Source organism: Hippocampus bargibanti, linkage group LG07 (assembly GCF_051943395.1).
Source record: "Hippocampus bargibanti isolate YZ-2025 linkage group LG07, ASM5194339v1, whole genome shotgun sequence".
NCBI classification, from domain to species: Eukaryota; Metazoa; Chordata; class Actinopteri; order Syngnathiformes; family Syngnathidae; genus Hippocampus; species Hippocampus bargibanti.
In genome coordinates this window covers 15,708,483-15,728,017 of record NC_142740.1, presented here as the reverse complement: position 1 = coordinate 15,728,017, position 19,535 = coordinate 15,708,483, and the positions used below count along the sequence as shown (strand labels likewise).

The following is a 19,535-nucleotide window of genomic DNA, read 5'->3' as shown; positions in this document are numbered from 1 at the left end:
GTCAGGTATTTGAACACCTACAATACACTGTCTGTAAGAAAATAATCTGGTTTAAATTAGATATCAAGTAGACAGGATGAATTTAGTACAACTAGTCATTATTCTTGACTTCAGATTTGAAAACTAATTCGTTTGTTGTGTGTTCTGTATGTACTATATGGCAGAGATGAAACATTTTAATGGTTTATCCAAATTCATAAAGGCCCTCGAAAGGAAACTAACAATGTAGCCCGCGAACCAACGATTACAGGCTTTTAAAAAGTATGAGATTATCGTCTATTTTACGTCGGATGCCCTTCTTGACACAACCCTCTGTATTTATCCGGGCTTGGGACCGGCACAAAAAGACACTGGCTTATGTCCCCTTGTGGCTACAGAACAAGCAACTCTATGAACTTAATAAAGATGAAGATGCTCAGTAAGGCTGCACAAAATAGTCATCAGCACAGTAACATTCAAAAAAGCAAAACTATACTCACCATTTTGAAATACCCATCTAAAAACATCTGGACCACAAGAAAAACCCCACACATTTTAAAGAACTTGACTTTAATTCCATACATCAATTAACAGCTGTTAGTTTGATTATTGTTCAATTGTACAATTGTATCTTGAAGATTGATCATCTGGAATTAAACCACATATCCTTTGAAGTGCTCACACTTCTCCATCACCAGGTATCCAATCCAGATTCTTACCTTCTGGTTTTGCGGAACAACTGGAAACAATTTGAGGCGTGATAATAAAAATATCATTTACATTTTATTGACTTTTAATATGAACATATAAAAAAAAACAACAAACAAAAACATTTACATCATGGATTGTAAGCATCTGTCCATGCTACCTTATGTATTTACCATAAGAGATGCCACAACATATTGTCATCATAACCAGACTCGGGCCCCTCGTACTCACCCTCCCACCATCGCCAAAAATAAAATAAAATAAAATAAAATCTAGCTCAGTTCCATAGAAGCAAACGTGCACCTGTGGGACCTCATATAACCTGGACGTGTGGGCGAGAAAACAAGTTGGAAGACCAGATTTAACTCAGCGCACGACAAAAATTCTAGATGCAGAGTATCAATGAAATCCCCCAGCTAAGCGCAATTCACGGGTCCTTGTGCTGTGGCAGGTGTTTGGATGGATACTCACGACATAATGGCTTTAAAGTCAAACAAAAGGTGTGCAAACAACTCCGGGCCCTAAATTAAAGTCCTATCCAAACTGAACTGAAGAAATATGGGTAGACGGGGACTTTCCTCACATTTACCGATGTTAGTCAGACGATTTAAACCCACTGCAAAATAGTCAAGTCGTATGAATAAGTTAGCTCAATGTCCAAACCGCACTCAATAATTGAATAATGCGATCGAACAGACATGGTAGGAACGCAAAGAAAGGGGCAGATGATAACAGCATTTGTGAATAATTTAAATCCTTCCTCATAAAGGGGAACAAGCACAAGCAGAGCGGCTTCTCTTCTGCTAACTGAACAGCCAAAGGCTACCATACTTCAACCATTTCCTGGAACGGGATCTCCCAGGTAAAGCCAGATGACAGCACAGATTCCACTCAAGATGAACTGCATAGAAAAATAATGGAAATTAAAAAATACAAAAAAAAAGCGGGGGGGGGGGGGGGGGGGGGGGAATCTCCAGTGTAAAATGGGTTTCAGAAAAGCTGTCCTTTGCTCGGTCTCCGATCAGTCTGCTGTGTGAAATGACTGAGGTAGTTTTTTGTTTTTTTTTAAGATCTAAAAAACTAAAAAAGAAATCAAGGAAATGGAAAGCATCACACATCCAGATTAATGTACTAATTTGAAAATTAAAATGGATTCAATCTTAACTTCAAAAAACATGCCGCGGGAGAGGTTTGCATCACATTTAGATTATTCTTTTGCCATTTATTTTCTTTTTTTCCATCTTTGGAGGGGCAACAAAGTCAAAAATATGTTTTTGACAATGTTTCGCAGCCCAGTCGCACAAACACGGCAGTAAGGGTAATGTTGTGGACAGCAAAACACACTTTTTTTTTTAAATTCCACCTCAGGAGGGAGTCAGGTTGGCACTGAGTGTTGACTTAGTTGACTTAGTGTTGACTTGTTGTTTAGAGTGATGACTCTAAAGGACATCACATCTGATCAAGGCGCAGATACCAACCAATCGCAGCTCAAATGTTTTCAAAGTTTGGTCACGAGACAAGCTGAGCTGTGATTGATCGTGACCTGATCCCTTGAAGCAACTATGATGTCATTTGAAGTCAACAAGTGGCAAAATGGCCATGCAGACTTGGGATAGAATATGTATTTTGCGCCTTCATTCATTTTTCATGAACGTGATATGAATCGTCGAATCATGTTTACAATTGTGGGGCCGCATACAACAGAGTGTAAATATTTGACTTGACTTCCCCTTGAACTGAGAAGCGCAAACAGTTCAAATGTGCCAAAAATCAAACGCGCAGTGGCGTGAACAGCTTTTTTGTTCCTGATCAGACGGCAAAGATGACGACGTCCAACAAGAAAAAGAAAGTTTAGAGGTGATGGGTTGATCCGCTGAATTTCTCTCATTGAGGGAAGTACAGAACTAATATTTGCTGCAGGATGACGGTCAGCCAAGTGGTTGGCTTCCAGTGGTTGAGTCGAGAACAAACGGGAATCCTAACGATGCTAGACTGTTTTCGTTATCTGGGTGTGGAACTGCTAAAAGGATGTGATGTTTTTTTGATGATGCGGGGGTCAGTGTGTCTAGTATATTACTGTTCCATTCTCTGTGCTCACCCCCCCCCGCCCCACCTCCACCCCTCCGTCAAATCCATGAGGGAGGTGGGTTCTAGAGTAGCTCCGGGGGTCAGTACGCAGTGACCAGGTCCTTGTCGTAGTTGTATCGGCCCCTCTTAGGGGTGGGGCTATCCGCGCTGTCCTCAGTGTCCTCGCTATCGCCGCCGCCGCCCCCGCCAGCTTCCTCCTCAGAGGACGAGTCAAGAGTCAGATCCACCACTACTCCTCCGGGCGGCGCGGCGGGCCCGGTATTGACCACGCCCGCCGCCGCCGCCCCTGCGGATTTGCCTGACAGGCTCGTGCTGCTGTGGGCCGGCGAGTGGCCGTTTGTCTCTGGAACCCCTGAAATCAGAACATGGGAGGAAGATTGAGAAAATGGCAACCTCACAATCACTTCCTACTTTCCAAAATTCCCGGCATTAAGATATCTGGCCAACTAGTAAAGTAGTGCCCCAATTTAGTAAATTAATAAAATGGGCGTGGGAGGCTGTGGAATAAGCCCTGGAGAAGAGACCAGGGAGTGGCTGAATGTCGGTGTGGATCTCCTCGAGTTTCATCCAATGCTGCATGATACCGTCCAGTGTGAAACTCATACCCCGAGCGCAATATCAAAAAGCCTTCCCCAATTTTGAAACATGATTTCATTCAGACTCTGGGTGGATTCTCAACCTTCTGAACTCCTATCGAATGATTCAAACCCAAATATTGGCCATGGCCTCAACCATCAAGGGACGACGCCCCCTTGGCAGGGACATGCCACTCATTTTTATGTGAAGCTTTCGACCACAACTTCTGAACCCAATGGCCGAGACATTCAGAACTGTCATCAAATCAATTTTTAAGGCCCCTGGAAAAACTGGGCAAGGTTCCGTGGCTCTTTCTTCGACTCGCTCTTCACCTAGAATCAACGTCAAAATGGCTATTTTGTTGACTTTTGTGAAACAGTTCAAACGTTAAGCTCCAAACTCGATCTGCGAATTTCACCTCAAGTGCATTTTGGGAAACTTGGTGCAATGTGGGGAAAAAAAACAGTGAGTGTTTTTCACGTACACATATCAACCATCGAGTACTCTGGCGTATCGCTGCGTTCTCTTTCCTTTTCCTTCTCCTTGTCGTCGCTGATTGGTCGCCAAGAGCCATCGGTTAGGTATTCGATCTCCTCGATTTCCTCGCTTGTCTCTTTCAAGATCTCAGACAATAACCTGAAACAAAAACATGGTCATCATGAGTGAGTCGAAAACAGATGCAGTGCTGCATCTCGTTCCAGCATGACAATATCCTCAAGGACAAGTCAAGCAAATCACCTGACATGTGGTGGACATGCTACCAAATTGTTTGATGAAAAATACTCCTCAAAAGTGGCGATTTAGCAAGTGAGATTTTGTGGTTCCTCAAAAGACATCGCATCAGTTGATTCGCACACGCGCATTTTGGGCTGTTGGAGACACCTATTTTCCAAAGTGGCCCCATCAAAAAGAGGCATTATGGGAAGGATGAGGTAAAAGTCCTTGCATGACAATTTAGAATGTTAAAAGAAAAACAAGGAATATTTTGGTTCATTGTTCATGATGATAGGTACAATTAGATTAACTCATTCACTGCCATTGCCGAATTTATTTGGGAATTGAAAAGCATGACATGGAGCGCCATTCCTGAATTTGGTCGGGTCTTGTTTTTTCTTGCAGGGGGTTTCTGGTCAGACCTCTGGCAACGTTTTTTCCTTCCACGAGTGGGCAGCATTTGCCTTTTGCACATGTTAGCACTTAGTTGAAGTTTAAGCTGTTGTTAAAGCACTATATAAATCAATGTGTGTGTGTATTGTATTATATTTTGTACAGCCATTCTTCCTAAAACTCGATATTCTGTGGTTCCTGCAATTTCAGTGAAAATGACAAAAACCCTGGCACTGGAGTGGACACATTTTTGCACATCGTCTGGCAGTGAATGAGTGAGTGTTTGATTATTTCTGTTTAGTTATTTTTGTTTATTTAGCTGATTCTGAACATATTTGTATGACTGTTAAAATGTAACTTATAAATTATTATTTCCATTTCCATTATTACCTTAGGGCAGTGGTTCTTAAACTTGTTGGAGGCACCAAACCCCACCATTTTCATATGCTCATTCACCGAACCTTTCTTTCAATGACTGTGCCGACTAACTGCAGACGAGACTGCGGGGAGGACCTCTGTGGCGGACGATCCACCGAACCCCGAGGGCTTGATCGAACCCAGGTTAAGAACCACTGCCTTAGGGACAATATCAGTTTCCCATAAGGCAGGGGTGTTTGGGGAAGCCATTAAAATGTTTAATCCTCTCCACATATTACATATAGAGGGCACAACAAATTAATGAATAACTAGTTTTCAAATCTGAAGTCAAGAATAATGACTGTTATTGTGGTTTACATCCAAAAATATGAAATTTTGGTTAGGATATTAGAAAGCATGATGGAATTTCACGAGTTTGATTTGCTTTCGCAGGCCGGATTTGCCCCCCGGGCCTTGACTTTGACACTTGCACCATAAGGGATGGATTTTCATCCATGAGTTGGTACACAAACAAATGTGTGTAATTTGTGATTGTTTTCCAGAAAGTCAAAGTAATAGAAACATAGTAAATCAAATAGTCGGCATGAAATTTAACATTCACCACCCCCGCCAATTACTGAGTTGTAGATCGCTCTTCCCTTCTTGCAAACAAATCTTGCTAAAAAAGTGTTTTTAGCCCAAACATTGACATTGACATTTTCATTTTGTCATAGGAAAATGAAGTCAGTGTCATGAGTACGATATAATTTTGAGGTTTAAACCACATCCCAATTAAACCAGTAAACGAAGCGGCTAATTAATCATGAGTACTGTAATTGAGCGAAGTATTAAGAATATGGTTTTTCAAATGGGCACAACCTTACCCGTCTATCGTGAGGAGCTCAAAGGGCGCCGGTTTGTCACACACGGGGCAGGTCCATGTGGGCTTCTTTTCATTCATCTGCAGAAAGAAGACTGCGTCGAAACACTGTAGATGGGCGCAGGTTAGAACTCGACATGGAACACCGATGCGCATCTTCACCAGCTGTGGAAAAAAAATCTGTAAGTATTGTGGCCATTGTTCACGGAGCATGTTCAATTTTCACTTGAGCATTCATTCTGGCGGTGTCTGGCGGGTATGCACCTAAAAGCTAGCAACCACTCATTTGACGACAATGGGGTTAAAATCTTAGCGAAAGAACATAGATGGTCTGAAAGGGGAGTAAAAGAAGCGATTTTCATAAAACAGCTAAATCCTTCACTAAACTGATATGGTGGTGCGATGTTCAATTTGGATCGTTCGTACAATAGCCCGCTTAGGAAACAGAGGATTAGCAATGCTGATGAGGTGATACCGGTCGAAGTGGGGCAATCAGGTCAGTCGTTAGTCAGAACGATAGGAACTATCAGTGGAGCAGCTGCAGGGAGCAGTCCTCTGCTCCCCCCAACCTGACAGCAGGGACCTATCATCGCAGAGTCCGGCACCGCCATGTCTGGACAGTAGGGATATATATATATATATATATATATAGGGCCTAAACTACCGTCCGACACCTTCAAAGAAGTACAGATGAAGGCTGAAGAAACCTTTTCATCGATGGACCACTCCTGTACGACTGAGAGCTTATACAGACGTATTCTGGCGGTGTGTTTTTTAGATTAGAGGAGGCCAATATATTCAATTTCTATGAGAACCCCAACTATTTTGCAAGCAAAATGTATCAACAATTTTACAAGGGAGACTCCCAGTATGCAAAGAACAATACTCACTGGACAAATGAGAGAAACCCTGAGGCCTGTGGTGGCAATCTCACTCTCTGGGTCAAAACGTAGCTTGTCTTGAACTACAAATAAATACACGTACGAGCATTATAACAAACAATTTTGGAAAAAGTTCTTTAATGGACGGCGATTAACACTCACTGCGCTCACGACAGCGCTCCGCGCTCTCGACAGAGCAGAGTTTGAGCTGGCCGAAGAGGTCTGACGCAGTGAACATCCTCACTAAATACACCGCCACAGAGTAGCGCTGAAAGCATGTGTTCAAAAGTCATGTATGCGGTGGACCAGAAGTTCTCATGGGCAGGATCGTGTATAGATGCCAACCTTGCCGAAGTTTCCCCAAGTGACAGTGATTCTGTTGGAGACCGTGGAAAGATGCAACCAAGGAGTAATGTTGACAGGGCGACAAGGACGACGAGGTTCCACGCCAGGCTTGTTCGACGGGTAGTAGCCCTGAAAAACAAATGACAATCATTACTTAAAAAAAAAACCCCAGTCATGTTTCTGACACGCATTATATACAGAACTCACTGGAACATGACAGTAGGACTGGTTGACTTTGACGGCGATGTTAGGAGGATATTGGTCCTCTTGAACCCCAATGGAGTCTGTGTAACATATTCTGCAACAAAGAAAACACTCCCAGAATAAGAATGAAACTAAACCTGCCGATTTTCAAAGAATGATTAAGTGAACGATGAGAAGCATGTGGTGGCTCACATTTTAACTATCTGAAAATGACACCCAAAGTGCTCAAATTCAACGGCAGTTGATTCTTACCTAAGAACCACCTGGATTGATCTAATTCCCGGGCGTACTTCACTGTAATAAACAAAGACCACAAGTTATATCAGACTCAAGGGGAGCAAGTTAAAAAAGGCAGTGGTGTATGTGGGAGGGTGGGGCATAGGAAACGCTCCACATTCCTACCTTGCGTTTCTGATTTGGTCTGCTTGATTTGGTGTGAATTCAAACATGCATTGACTGTCTTGCAGTTTCTCGTTATTCTGGGCAACTGTCATAACACATCAATAGGAATACATCAACAACAATCATTCATTCATTACATCCTATCTCCACCCACTGTAGCCAACAGTGTTTTTATTCTGCCCTCCCTAGTTTTATTCAAGTACAGATGGGGAGAGACTTGGCAGGGGTGAACAGTTTAACAGCCCCCTTGACTAATCAGCACAGGACATTAGAAGGAAAATTAATCAGTGTTAAGGAGGACAGATGCCGTGCCAATAGGTATCAGCTCAACTGTTTGTTACATCATGATTTAAAAAAAACCATAGAAATGACTTTTACAGTACCATGTAAAGGGTGGAGATGCGAGCCCTGGCCCCTGACTGGCTTGACAGCTCCGAGCAACAGTATTAGAAGATGCCACAAGAGGGCCACACACAATAAAACTGTGACATGAGGTGATGGTATCGAATGAATGGCACGACAACTGGCCTCAGGCGCTCATCATCATATCTCTGTTCAAAATGCCATCAATACAATGCACCGGAACATACCCATGCCCATAGCATAACCCCAACGCTACCAGGGATCACTCTCTCCACAAGGTTGTCATTAGTAAACTACACACGCACATGAGATAACATGCTATTTGGATCCACCTCGTATGGTGAAAATCGTGAGTGTAAGATATGATCAAATCTGAAGATTTGATCACCTGACAAACTGCAGTGGGGTCAAAATAGGTTGTTGAGCAATCACATGAACTTCTCCGTGACCATTTCTGACAGTCGGTGCAGAGATTGTTGCAAACCAAATGTTGCAGCAGCACTTTGTTTGAAGTCCTGGGCTTGGTAAGAATAATAATACATTTCATTTATAAGCGCTTTTCAAAACTCTCAAGGTCACTTTACAGTCACAGGATAAGTTTTTCTGTGGGCGAGCTAATAGATAGCTAATAGATAGCCAGCTAGCTTGAGTGGTTACTTGGGATGCATGATCATAATGGGATGCTGCTGTGAAAAGTAAATTTCTCCACTGCAAGACAGTTTTCGTTGCTATAGGACGATGAATGTCATGTCACCCCCCAATATCTGCTCCAAAATCGCACATATCTTGATTAACCGCACAAGCCCAAGACCCTAAGCAAGGCAAGCAGTGGATGTAAAGGATTTAAGCGTATACTCACTGAGCTCTGTAGGTGGAAGCAATGTTTCCAAAGTCTGATAGAACGGCAGCGGCACCAGTTTGACCTCCTGAGTTGGAGTGGCCAATGGTTTGGTAATGCCGTTGAGGTATTCAACGCCCTGAGCGGGGGCAGACGGGGTCGAGCTGAGCGCAGAGTACGAAACTGGGATGCCTTCTGGGCGCCGCACTGCCAGCCAACCAGATGTTTTGGGAAAGCGAGACTCGTACAGCTGCCGCACGTTCTTGAGTAGCTCGGGACTGTATTCCGTCTGGACCAGCCTTAGAGCCCGGCCCACCAGGTCCTGCTTTAAGCCGCTCTTGCTGCGGCCCATGGAGGCCAGCAGTGTCTGCAGGTCCGAGACCCGGAAACTTTTGACCATGTTCTGGATTGAGAACAAAATATAAGAAGATATTAGATGAGTGATAAAAACAAGAATGTCTTTGATGGTGCTCAAGAGGACGCTTGGGTGTGCAAAATGAGAAATATTCTAGCTGCAGCTGCAAATGAACTGTTTAACTATTCACCTTTGCCCCAACTATTTAACTTCTTTTTCAACATGTTGGCACTAAAACATTCTACAGAAATGGTAATCAACACAAAATCAACCTGGGCACAAACAATGCAACAACTATTACCCCGAAAAGTCAAAACAAATTCTTTGATGGAGTTGACGAGGCCCTTTGTTTATTAAACAAATGATAAAGGAAAGGACATTATGTTCAGTGTTTTTCTCTCTCTCATTCTCTCACACGCACGCGCGCGCACACACGCACGCGCGCGCACACACACACACACACACACACACACACACACACACACACACACACACACACACACACACACACACACACACACACACACACACACACACACACACACACACACACACACACGCACGCACGCACACACACACACACACACACACAAGGGATGACAAGAACATAAAAATAAAGCAACAACATGTAACTTCATAAAATTGCATTTCTGTGACACAGACTGATAGTATGGAGGGCGACGTCATCAACATGTGATTGGCTAGTGGTGTCTAGATCTTTCTGTAGGCAAATTCATCTCTTACACTGACTACATTGTTTTCACAGCACACCTCTTGAAAAAGGTTCGAATAACCTGCAACTGACAACAAGTTGAATTTAAAGCAGTCTGGTAATCACACATGGCATTAATCAGTAATGTTTACCTTTGACATTTCAGAAACAAACTTATTCTTGATTCTGAACATTCCCTTTATTTCTAAAGTAGCTATTACTGTGTTACACATAAGACTATTGTTAATTTATGAATGCAATTTTGGAAATGTAGTGTGGTACAGAAAAAACGATCTGATCCTGAATCAGTGCAAAAAATGGTGAAGCTTAATGCCAGGAAATCAAGTTAAAGATAAAGAATTTTGAAAAATAATAGTTGTTCACATTGTATCGAAGACTGCATCTTGTCTAGAAGTAAAGCTAAATTTAAAAATAAATAAAACACTTAATGTTAGATAATTTTAGAACAAAATGTTGCAGGTTAATGCCAGGAAAGCAAGTAAAACAATAAGAATATTGAAAGATAATCAAGTTATTAGCTCTTGTTCACATTGTACCGAAGATTGCATCTTATTTTCTAAAAGCAAATCTAAATGTAAAAACAACTAAAACACCTACTGTTAGATAATTTCACAACATTTATATTGCATACCTCAAAGTCAGAATCAGAATTAAAGTGTCGACTGTGAAAACAAACATTACTGATGCTGTAAATAGTTGATAGTACTTTTCTATTACTCCACTTCTCTGATGTACAGCTTAGCGTATATAAATTTATTTCCGTATTCTGTTACATGTGTGGCTTGAAATAATTACGTGTTCTGGGGACAGAAATGGAAACTGAAACTTTTGGGGTATGCTACACATAAGATTCTTCAAAAGATTAATTAATGAACAAAATAATCAATTGTTGAGACCCAACTTCAATTTAACTCGCTATCGGTAACACAGATTCAAAACAATGTTTGTGCAGCTTTTGACACACAATTATAAGGCCTGGACAGCACTGGCAAACTTGTATATGCAAAGACAAAGGGTAAAAAGGCGCACTGTAACGCACCTTTGTGACGACTCCAACTTTCCGTACAATCATACGCAACTTCACTTATCTCCAACAGAAAGCACAAGCCAGAGAAAAGCTTTTATATACAAATTGAAATGTTGCATGCAATGGCGTCAAAAACGTTTTAACGTCATGTAATTATGTTACTTCCTCTGTGTCCCATACAAATTAAAGCAACCAAGAAGTGTTTACAAATAAACAGTTAGCAACAGAGGCGCTAAACTCGACACCGGCCGGTACACGGCGTTGACATACAGACAACTAACACGTTGCAAAAGCAGCCTTTGGTTGTTCTATTTGAGGAGAAAGGAACACTGTTTGGTCAATCCAACGCGCCCTCACTAAACATTATCAATAGAAGCTACGCTGCTAACCGGCTAACTCTGCTGGGAAAACTGCCTCTTCGGTGCTCAATCATGGCAAGCGAACGTTTTGACAGGTGCACGGATTGGCAGAAGAAGTGCACAACACACGAGTTAATATTATCTGCAAGCGATTCGAAACGCAAGCAAGTGTGATAGCACAGACACCTCAAGTGCGCCAGGCTGGCCATCATTCATTTTCGGCGTCTTCTTTGGAGCCAGCGTGATGCTAGGAAGCTATGCCATTCGTACTTGCTAAGTTAACTAGGTAGAAAGCGACGTTAGCAACAGAGGCTGGTCGCTTTCGACGCGACCCTGTTACGCCACATTCGTGACAGTACGCGTTTTAATGTCGTTTTCACACAAAGCCACCGAGACTCCCAGCGTCCGCGCCGGGTGTTGGGACGCACACTCTCTCGACCGGCTTCCCATTAAACCAAAGCGAATGAGGCTCTACTTGCCATCGCCTCCACCAGTTCGGCCGCCATCTTCACGCAGCAGTACCGCGAGAGTCCCAGCCGACTGCTAGGCTTTCACCAATGGGGAGTCCAGCTGCCTCTGAGTGGCAATTCCTTTCGACCAATCGCCGAGTGGGACATGCTGGGACCCGAAGCACTCCTTTCTAAATGGGCAGGGCAACAGTGTTTTAAGGTGACAGTGTAAGATTTTAAAAAAATACTAAGACACGGGTCTCCTTTCCAAATTAGGCCGCGGTGCCCACTCGTGAAGTGACCGGTGACAATATTCCGATATTCCCGGTGATACGCGTTGATAATGTCGCGGTTTGGTCAAACTAAGCCACTGCTTGAGTTTGAATCCGTCATGGATGGAAATCACGGGATGTCAAGTGGACGAGGTCGCATGGTGCGATGGAATCCCGTCCGAGCTTCAAAGTCCACTGCGGGTTCTGGAAATGTGGACTCGTCGCTTTGTCTGCGGTGACTTTCAAGATGTAAAGAGAAGGCACGAAATCAGCAATCTAACATTTATTAGTCGAGGTTAAATACGTGCCACCAGGTGCCTAAAGTCGCATTTCAAGGGTGCCATGTTTGTGCCTTTAAAACGAATTCATAGAGAAACAAGTATTTATCCACTCCCTTTGAAGATCCACTCCTGGTTTTTTAACAGTACGTGGCAAAGATATGCCCTCGAGTCCCACTCGCTAATCAATTGATGGGATAGGAATATCATGACATGTGTTTTGTTTTGCCATCGCCCAAAGTTGGAATATGTCAATAAAGCAATACTGTTCTTTCGACGGTCTGAACTTGACATGGTAGATCAAGATGCATGAGTAAGTGTTTTATGTAAAGTGACCTTGAGAGTTTTGAAAGGCGCTTATAAATGAAATGTATTATTATTATTATGTCTCATCAATATCGCTGTGTCTGTTTTTTTCAAGAGAGAGATCCTCCCAGCAATGATGACAGGACGACGAACAAGTCTGCTTAAAATGGACCTAGAAGTACACTTCATGTTCCTAATTTGAAACAGAAGAGGGCAACATGGTCTAATTCATCATTACGTGACAGACTAAATTGTGTGGACAGTGACCATGAGTGACTGATAAAGCGCACGTCAGACACTACACTACATTTCACATATAGTGAGTTTCTCAAATAAATGTAGACATATTTAAGTATATTTTATTTTATTTTTAAATAATAGTGTTCACGAAATGACTCAAAAAGTGCTTTACGTGGTTGGATCAACAAAAACATTTAATACAAGAGATACACAAAAAAAATCAGGTCTTGCAGAAAATAGGCATACCCAATTCCAATGCAGTTTTGATATGCTAAACATATAATATATTTCATTTATAAGCGCCTTTAAAAACTCAAGGACACTCCACAGTCAGGATAATTTTTCTGCTGGTGAGCAGCGGCAGCCACACGTGGCAGCGTTCATATCAATGTAAAACAATGCAAAATAATGTACTACCTATACATTTGAATACATGACAACATGAAATGTAATATTCAAACTGATAAATGTTATTGCTTTTCAGGTATGTGTTACCTTTTATGGCCGCAACACATTCCACTAATTATGACAGCAAAAACGAAAGTTTAAGAATGTTTGAAAAAAAAAAAACACCTGTTTGGAATATATATAAATATACAATTACTGTGAATTCAGGGATTTCATCTACGATCCATAATATGAAAATGTTCAGAGTGCAGAAATTACAGCTTTTTTACACATTTTGGATATGTTATAAAGATTATCTTGCTCTTTGTGACATGCATAGAGAATTATCCATCCATCCATCCATCCACCTTCCGTACCGCTTATTCCTCATGAGGGTCGCGGGGGATGCTGGAGGCTATCTCAGCTGTCTTTGGGCACGAGGCAGGGGACACCCTGAATTGGTTGCCAGCCAATCGCAGAGCACACAAAGATGTACAACAGTCACTCTCACACTCACACCTAGGGACAATTTGGAGTGGACAATTTGGAGTAGTCAATCTGCCTGCCATGCATGTTTTTGGAGTGTGGGAGAAAACCGGAGGACCTGGAGAAAACCCACGCAGGACCGAGGAGAACATGCAGGCTCCATACAGGACCGCCCTGCATAGGCGCTTGGTGCTTGCCAATAAAAGAACATAATACCTTGTGTGATGTATTTTGCCTTTTTCTTCATCTGTTGAATAAATAAATATATAAATACAAAAATAAATAAAATAAATAAACAGGGCGGCCTGCTAGTCGAGTGGTTAGCACACCGGCTTCACAGTGCAGAGGTCGCCGGTTCACGTCCCGGTCTGGCCTCCCTGTGTGGAGTTTGCATGTTCTCCCCGGACCCGCGTGGGTTTTCTCCGGGTCCTCCGGTTTCCTCCCACACTCCAAAAACATGCAGGACAGGCAGATTGACCACTCCAAATTGTCCCTAGGTGTGAGTGTGAGAGTGACTGTTGTATGTCTTTGTGTGCCCTGCAATTGGCTGGCAACCAATTCAGGGTGTCCCCCGCCTCGTGCCCGAAGACAGCTGAGATAGGCTCCAGCAACCCCCGCAACCCTAATAAGGAATAAGCGGTACGGAAAATGAGATGAGATGAGAATAAATAAACATGGCACATTTTCTACATCAGTTGTTCCTGCTGGAGAGAGTCATTTCAAAGCCATTTGGTCCAGTTTTTCTGTTACACGCTTTTTTTAGGCTAGGAGGTCATTTGCTAGTTTGTCACATTCATGATGGAAAAAAGTTTAATTACTGCTCCATTGTAATTGCAGTAAGTCTTCGGACAGCCTCCCCAACTGGACAAAACAACTTTAACAGGATAACAGTGGCATCTAAAGGGCCTTTGACTCTACAACATGCATCCCATGTGCTCCGTGTCTCTCGCAGTCCTGAGTGTTTAATCTCCCGTAATTACACAGATTTGCTTAGGTTAATAAAAATAATCCGCCTAAATTGAGACCCCCTACCTCGACCTCCCCTGTGCTTCCTTTGCCCCTTTCTGTGAGGGATCAATTTGCCGTCATATAAATAGTGTGAAGCCCAACTTTGATTTAGGAGGAGAGGAAAGTCGGGCTAGCCGAAGTGGTGACGACGCTTTGGGAAAATTCGGTGTTTCGAAAAAGTTGCCAAGTGTAACCTGACCGACTGACGTCATTTCCAACCGTAGAGATCGTGTCGCCGATGAGCGCATCAACTTTAACGACAGTTGAGAGGCTCATCTTTATCTGTGATCTTGTCAACGCAAGGACTCGGACGAGAGCTACCAGGGGTGTGATATCGGGCCATGCTGTAAAAGCCCAACTTTTTCCAAAGACTGAAAATAATTTTTCGCATATCATCTCAAAGATCCAATTTGTCAGTGATGAGTGCAAATTATTTAACACCGGAGATGACGACGGAAGACAGGAGCAACCGAGAGCGACTCGGTTTGAGATTCACCATCGACTACCTGCTGTTCAATAAGGGAACCAAAGATTCCACGAGAGAACCGACGTCTGAACGGACGTTGCTCCATCGTCATGAACCCAAAGAGGTGGTCACCATGCAGGAGAGGTCAGCAGAGACCAGAGAAAGAGACATCAAAGGAGAAGAGGGGGATGGAGAGCAACGAGAGGAGGGGGAGGTGACCACTACCACTATCGCCACGTCTGACGAAAAACCCAACCAGTCGTACATCGCGCTCATCTCAAAAGCCATCCTGACGTCGAAGCAGAAGAAGCTGCTGCTGTGTGACATCTACCAGTGGATCATGGACCACTACCCTTACTTCAAGAGCAAGGTATCAGCCATTCTCGATCCCAACCTTTATTCAGCGCATTTTAGACGTGACAAATCTCAGCGTCCTCTGAAAGGTTCTTATGACAAAAAATATTATTACAAAATGATGATATGGTCTCTGTACTTGGTGTGAAATGGCTTATTCATTGGTATGAATGCCAGTGGCTTAATGATACTTACTGCCACCTAGTGGAAGACCATTTCATTGTTTTATTTATTTATTTGTTTATTTATTTGTTTATTTATTTATCTTGTTTGCTTGCTTTACTTTGTTCTGGTTTTGTTTTTTTCATGCTTGGGTGCCGATAGAGCGGTGGGCATGGCCTCTGGCAATGGCTTTTCTTTTCCACAAGGGGGCAGCATTTCCATTTTTTCCATGTTAGCGCTTTGTTCCAGCTTCAGCTGTTGTTAAAGTGCTATATAAACCAATATGTTTGTATTGCATTGTATTTTGGACAGCTGCCCTCATTTCAAGCTCATATAACTTCAGACCCATATAATTTAGGATTTAACTCATTTTTATGAAAGAAGGGAGTCTCGGGTTTCCAATGCTTATGTTTATGTTGTCCTGAAACTCAGTATTCTGTCGGTCCTGGAATTCAATTGACAATGACGGAAAGCCTGGCACAGGAGTCGATACTTTTTTTTGTCACGGCTGGCAGTGAATGAGTGAATTTATTTTATTTTATTTCTTTTGCTTGTTTATTTGTTTATTTATTCTTTTCTTCCCATTGCCTGTGGACAAATAATATATAAAGCTGTAAACAATCAACAACCGGTTCCTGCAACACGCCTGAAATGACAAAAGAATCGCAAAGGGCTCTTAAAGCAATTTTGCGAACAGAGCAACCTACTTGGCACAGGTATGTTGTCCGAGTGCACGGTGAGACAATTAGGCGCAATCCCATTGTTGGCAAACTAGCAAATAACGTAATCTGGTTGCTAGGTTGCAAACCTTTAGCAGGTGCACGGGGTGGTATGGCAGATTGGAGGTGGTTCTATTGGATTATGCTTGATTGGCTGCTTTGACGTGCTAAAAAAGTAACGCCGGGTGTCGTGTCTTGTCGAGATCATACTCGTTGTTGACACACCATCCTCACGCGAACTTTGCCAAGAACGAGGCAAGGTGACATCTCGAAGGAGATCAATTTAACACCCGTTTATGCCCCACTCTTTCGTATTAGTGACACCCCTTTTGGCAACTCTTGTGCGCACGCAGGATAAAAACTGGAGAAACAGCGTACGCCATAACCTGTCCCTGAACGACTGCTTCATCAAAGTTGGACGTAGCGAAAACGGCAAAGGCCACTTCTGGGCCATCCACCCATCAAACTACGAGAACTTTTCCAACGGGGACTACCATTGCCGGAGGACACGACGGAGGGTCCGCAGGGCGGCCGGGCAGCTTCTCCTCTCGTCCCTCGGCTTGCCGTACCAAGGAACCCACCACCAGAGGGCGCCCTGCTGGTGCTGCCCACAGGTGCACTCCCTCCCTTTATCCTGCGTGGCCACCAGACTCTACTGGCCTTGGTCAAGTGGACAAGTGACAGCCTTTCACCCTGGTCTGCATGTCTCGGGACCTACAGGTTGAAATTTTAGTCACTACAATTTAATGGGATTAAGATCAATTTCATATTGATTCCCTGGAATTTTAGGCTAAGGTGTGTTTATGTGGACTCTGATATCTGTGCATGGAAAGTTAATTTGGATGTAGGACTAAAAGAGTTAAACGAAAAACGCATTTCTCAAAGTGATCGAAAAGTACTCATGTTAGTCCTCATTTTTGTGACTGCTTTATTTCCTGTTTATGTTAGCTGTCCATGTTAAGGGCTTTGTTCTGTAACAAAGCGCTATATAAAGCAATATCTATTGTATTGTATTGTTGTGTCCATAATTTGTAAAATGGCTTCAAATGACTTCTACTGAGCGTATTTTAATAAGATTCCACCGCATATAGCTATATTTTAAGTTTTAAGACTCGCGCTGAATATTCAGGAAGTCTTGTTTTTGAGTTGGTGACGAGTCCGTACGTGACATCACTAAAGGAACGCCCCTGACCGAAAAAAAGACGCATTGTAGGTCCTTCCATCACGTCAATGTATTTTGCTGTACTTTTTTGGTCTGGGGACCTTGTGTTGCACACAAAAGCCGCCAGAAGAGGGCGTCCAAGCTCCATATAAGGAATTTATCAGCCTGTGGAAACGGAGGTGGCCACAGGAGGTCGCCATTTTGTGCCTCTTTTTCATTGAGATATCTCCCGTCAATGTTGCCTCATAATGGCACGGAATAAATTCTTTAATCGATTGCAAACATGTATGCTTTCCTCTTCAGAACTATTTGAATCGTATTTATAACTGGATGTGTAACAAGAAAGCATATTCTCCGAATCTGAAGCCATTGTTTTGATTCTGCAGCAATGAAAGACGTCTTGGCGTGACGTCACGAACTGGGGGCGGCACTTTCTGAAAATGCCCAATTCGCAGCTCACATTTTTTTGCAGATTTTGGAAACTTTAAGTCATTTTTATTGGTGTTTTGCATTTGAATAAAAATATCATACTGCGTGTTTTGGGTATTTTAGATGCTATAAAACGTTTTTCTGATGTCAGTTAAGAAACAAAAAAGTGACGTCGCTTGTCCTTTAAGATTTAATTTTCATGTAAGATGGGCCACACGTCATTTTGCTCTTGTCAATGTTGAACGATTTTCATCGGGAGATGGTAGGCTATGCATGAGTGGCGAGTCTAGACTTAATGAACACCCAGTGACTTTTTTGTCGTTGGTTAAATGAGCAAGTCTTTTGTACCACGCCCAAGATTTTGATGGGCAATGACAAGATGTCTTCCAAATAAATTCAATCCATTCATGAAGGAAACAGCCTATTTCTCACATTACTATTTTTTCTTCATTTGCATGTTATTTTATTTTCAATTTTGTGTGGTTCTCATCTTCTGTTGCAGCTCAGTAACCAATAAAAAAAGAGACCCAGAAATAAAACATTCGCAGTATACTGTATGATGTTTTGTCAATGATCACAGGTAACAATTACACTTAGCTGTATTTTTTTTAATAAAACATAAACTGTTCGGTTATACAGTATATCACATATTATATCACAATAAATACTTACATGATATGACTGTGTGTGTGTGTGTGTGTGTGTGTGTGTGTGTGTGTGCGCATGTGCATGTGCATGTGCTTGGGCGTGTGCGTATCTGTTCGGATGGTACGAAAAGTGAGCCCGATGCTAACGCCACCACCCGTCGTCACATGCTAATTAGTCAAAAGCTGTCGGGATGCAAAATCTCCTGCTGCATAAGAGACCCAAATCGGCGGCTGGGACCGGGAGGGGTGGTCTTTCCAAAGCCGACCCCTGAGTGTATGAGTCCGGATAATCTGGACAATCCCAAGCAGTTTCAAGAAATAGGAAGATTATCACACACCGTAATCCGCTACCACTGCTGAAGAAAGAGGGGAGGAGGCCCCCGGGGGGTTGAGGAAAAAGGGAAGGATGAAGAGAGGGGAGGTTGCTAATTAATTGGGGAATTGGAACATGATGAGAAAACAAGATGGCGACAGTATCTCCAGTAAGGAAAGGCACAACAATTGTGATTGGTTATTGTGACAATAGTTCATAATCTGTGTCAAAGGTCACAGTATAAGCAGTTTAAATTTTGGCTGTATTTTACTGGAAAAAGAAAATAGGTTAAATTCTTTTCGGTTCTGAGATACTAGTTTTATTTACAGTTGGAAGAGAAAACTTTCCTTTCCTGGACTCTCTTATCAAGTTTTCAAACTCAGACAATACATGGCAACTTTGATGACATCTAAATAGCTTTGCAAATAGTTTTGCAAACATATTTCACTGCTAATTAATCTTTTGCAATACTGATGCCTATCTAATGTCTTTGTTTTAACCCATCAATAGTGAAATTCCTCTATGACCGGTTGATGATTGGCATTTACATCCACGCCGCCTACGGAGGATTAAAGGTTACGGATTGACTTTTGTCAACTTTGTTAGTCCAGACAAATGATCGAATATTCCAATAAGGCAATATTTGGTGTGAAAT

The 19,535-nt window shown here is 42.6% G+C and overlaps 2 protein-coding genes across 4 annotated transcripts; one reads left to right on the top strand and one right to left on the bottom strand.

Moving 5' to 3' along the window:
* Window positions 1-743: 743 nt before the first annotated feature.
* Window positions 744-11,743, bottom strand: pias4a (protein inhibitor of activated STAT, 4a). Of its 2 annotated transcripts, none has more exons than XM_089001245.1 (11): window positions 11,682-11,743; window positions 8,750-9,131; window positions 7,528-7,612; window positions 7,378-7,419; window positions 7,129-7,219; window positions 6,922-7,050; window positions 6,739-6,844; window positions 6,586-6,659; window positions 5,700-5,860; window positions 3,836-3,987; window positions 744-3,127 (listed from the first exon to the last, which is right to left on the bottom strand). In XM_089001245.1, exons 1-11 carry the CDS (start codon window positions 11,706-11,708, stop codon window positions 2,856-2,858), a joined length of 1,521 nt encoding a protein of 506 aa, XP_088857371.1. In that variant the 5' UTR covers window positions 11,709-11,743; the 3' UTR covers window positions 744-2,855. The 2 variants fall into 2 exon arrangements, with proteins under 2 accessions (XP_088857371.1, XP_088857370.1); XM_089001244.1 differs by lacking the exon at window positions 11,682-11,743 and adding an exon at window positions 11,389-11,673.
* Window positions 11,744-14,777: 3,034 nt separating this feature from the next.
* Window positions 14,778-18,338, top strand: foxq2 (forkhead box Q2). Of its 2 annotated transcripts, XM_089001141.1 has the most exons (3): window positions 14,778-14,954; window positions 15,032-15,464; window positions 16,683-18,338. In XM_089001141.1, the coding sequence occupies exons 2-3, from the start codon at window positions 15,048-15,050 to the stop codon at window positions 17,052-17,054; spliced, it is 789 nt and encodes a 262-aa protein (XP_088857267.1). In that variant the 5' UTR covers window positions 14,778-14,954; window positions 15,032-15,047; the 3' UTR covers window positions 17,055-18,338. The 2 variants fall into 2 exon arrangements, with proteins under 2 accessions (XP_088857267.1, XP_088857266.1); XM_089001140.1 differs by having other exon boundaries at window positions 14,778-15,464.
* The last annotated feature ends 1,197 nt before the right edge of the window (window positions 18,339-19,535 follow it).

Bases quoted from the DNA above. Each gene is read 5' to 3' on its own strand.
- pias4a (XM_089001244.1), bottom strand. From the start codon at position 11,418: ATGAATGATGGCCAGCCTGGCGCACTTGAG. The intron at 7,613-8,749 runs GTGAGTATACGC...GTGTTATGACAG, and splicing joins GCTTCCACCTACAGAGCTCA to TTGCCCAGAATAACGAGAAA. The intron at 3,988-5,699 runs GTAAGGTTGTGC...TTTTTGTTTCAG, and splicing joins GAGCTCCTCACGATAGACGG to GTTATTGTCTGAGATCTTGA.
- foxq2 (XM_089001141.1), top strand. From the start codon at position 15,048: ATGAGTGCAAATTATTTAACACCGGAGATGACGACGGAAGACAGGAGC. The intron at 15,465-16,682 runs GTATCAGCCATT...GTGCGCACGCAG, and splicing joins ACCCTTACTTCAAGAGCAAG to GATAAAAACTGGAGAAACAG.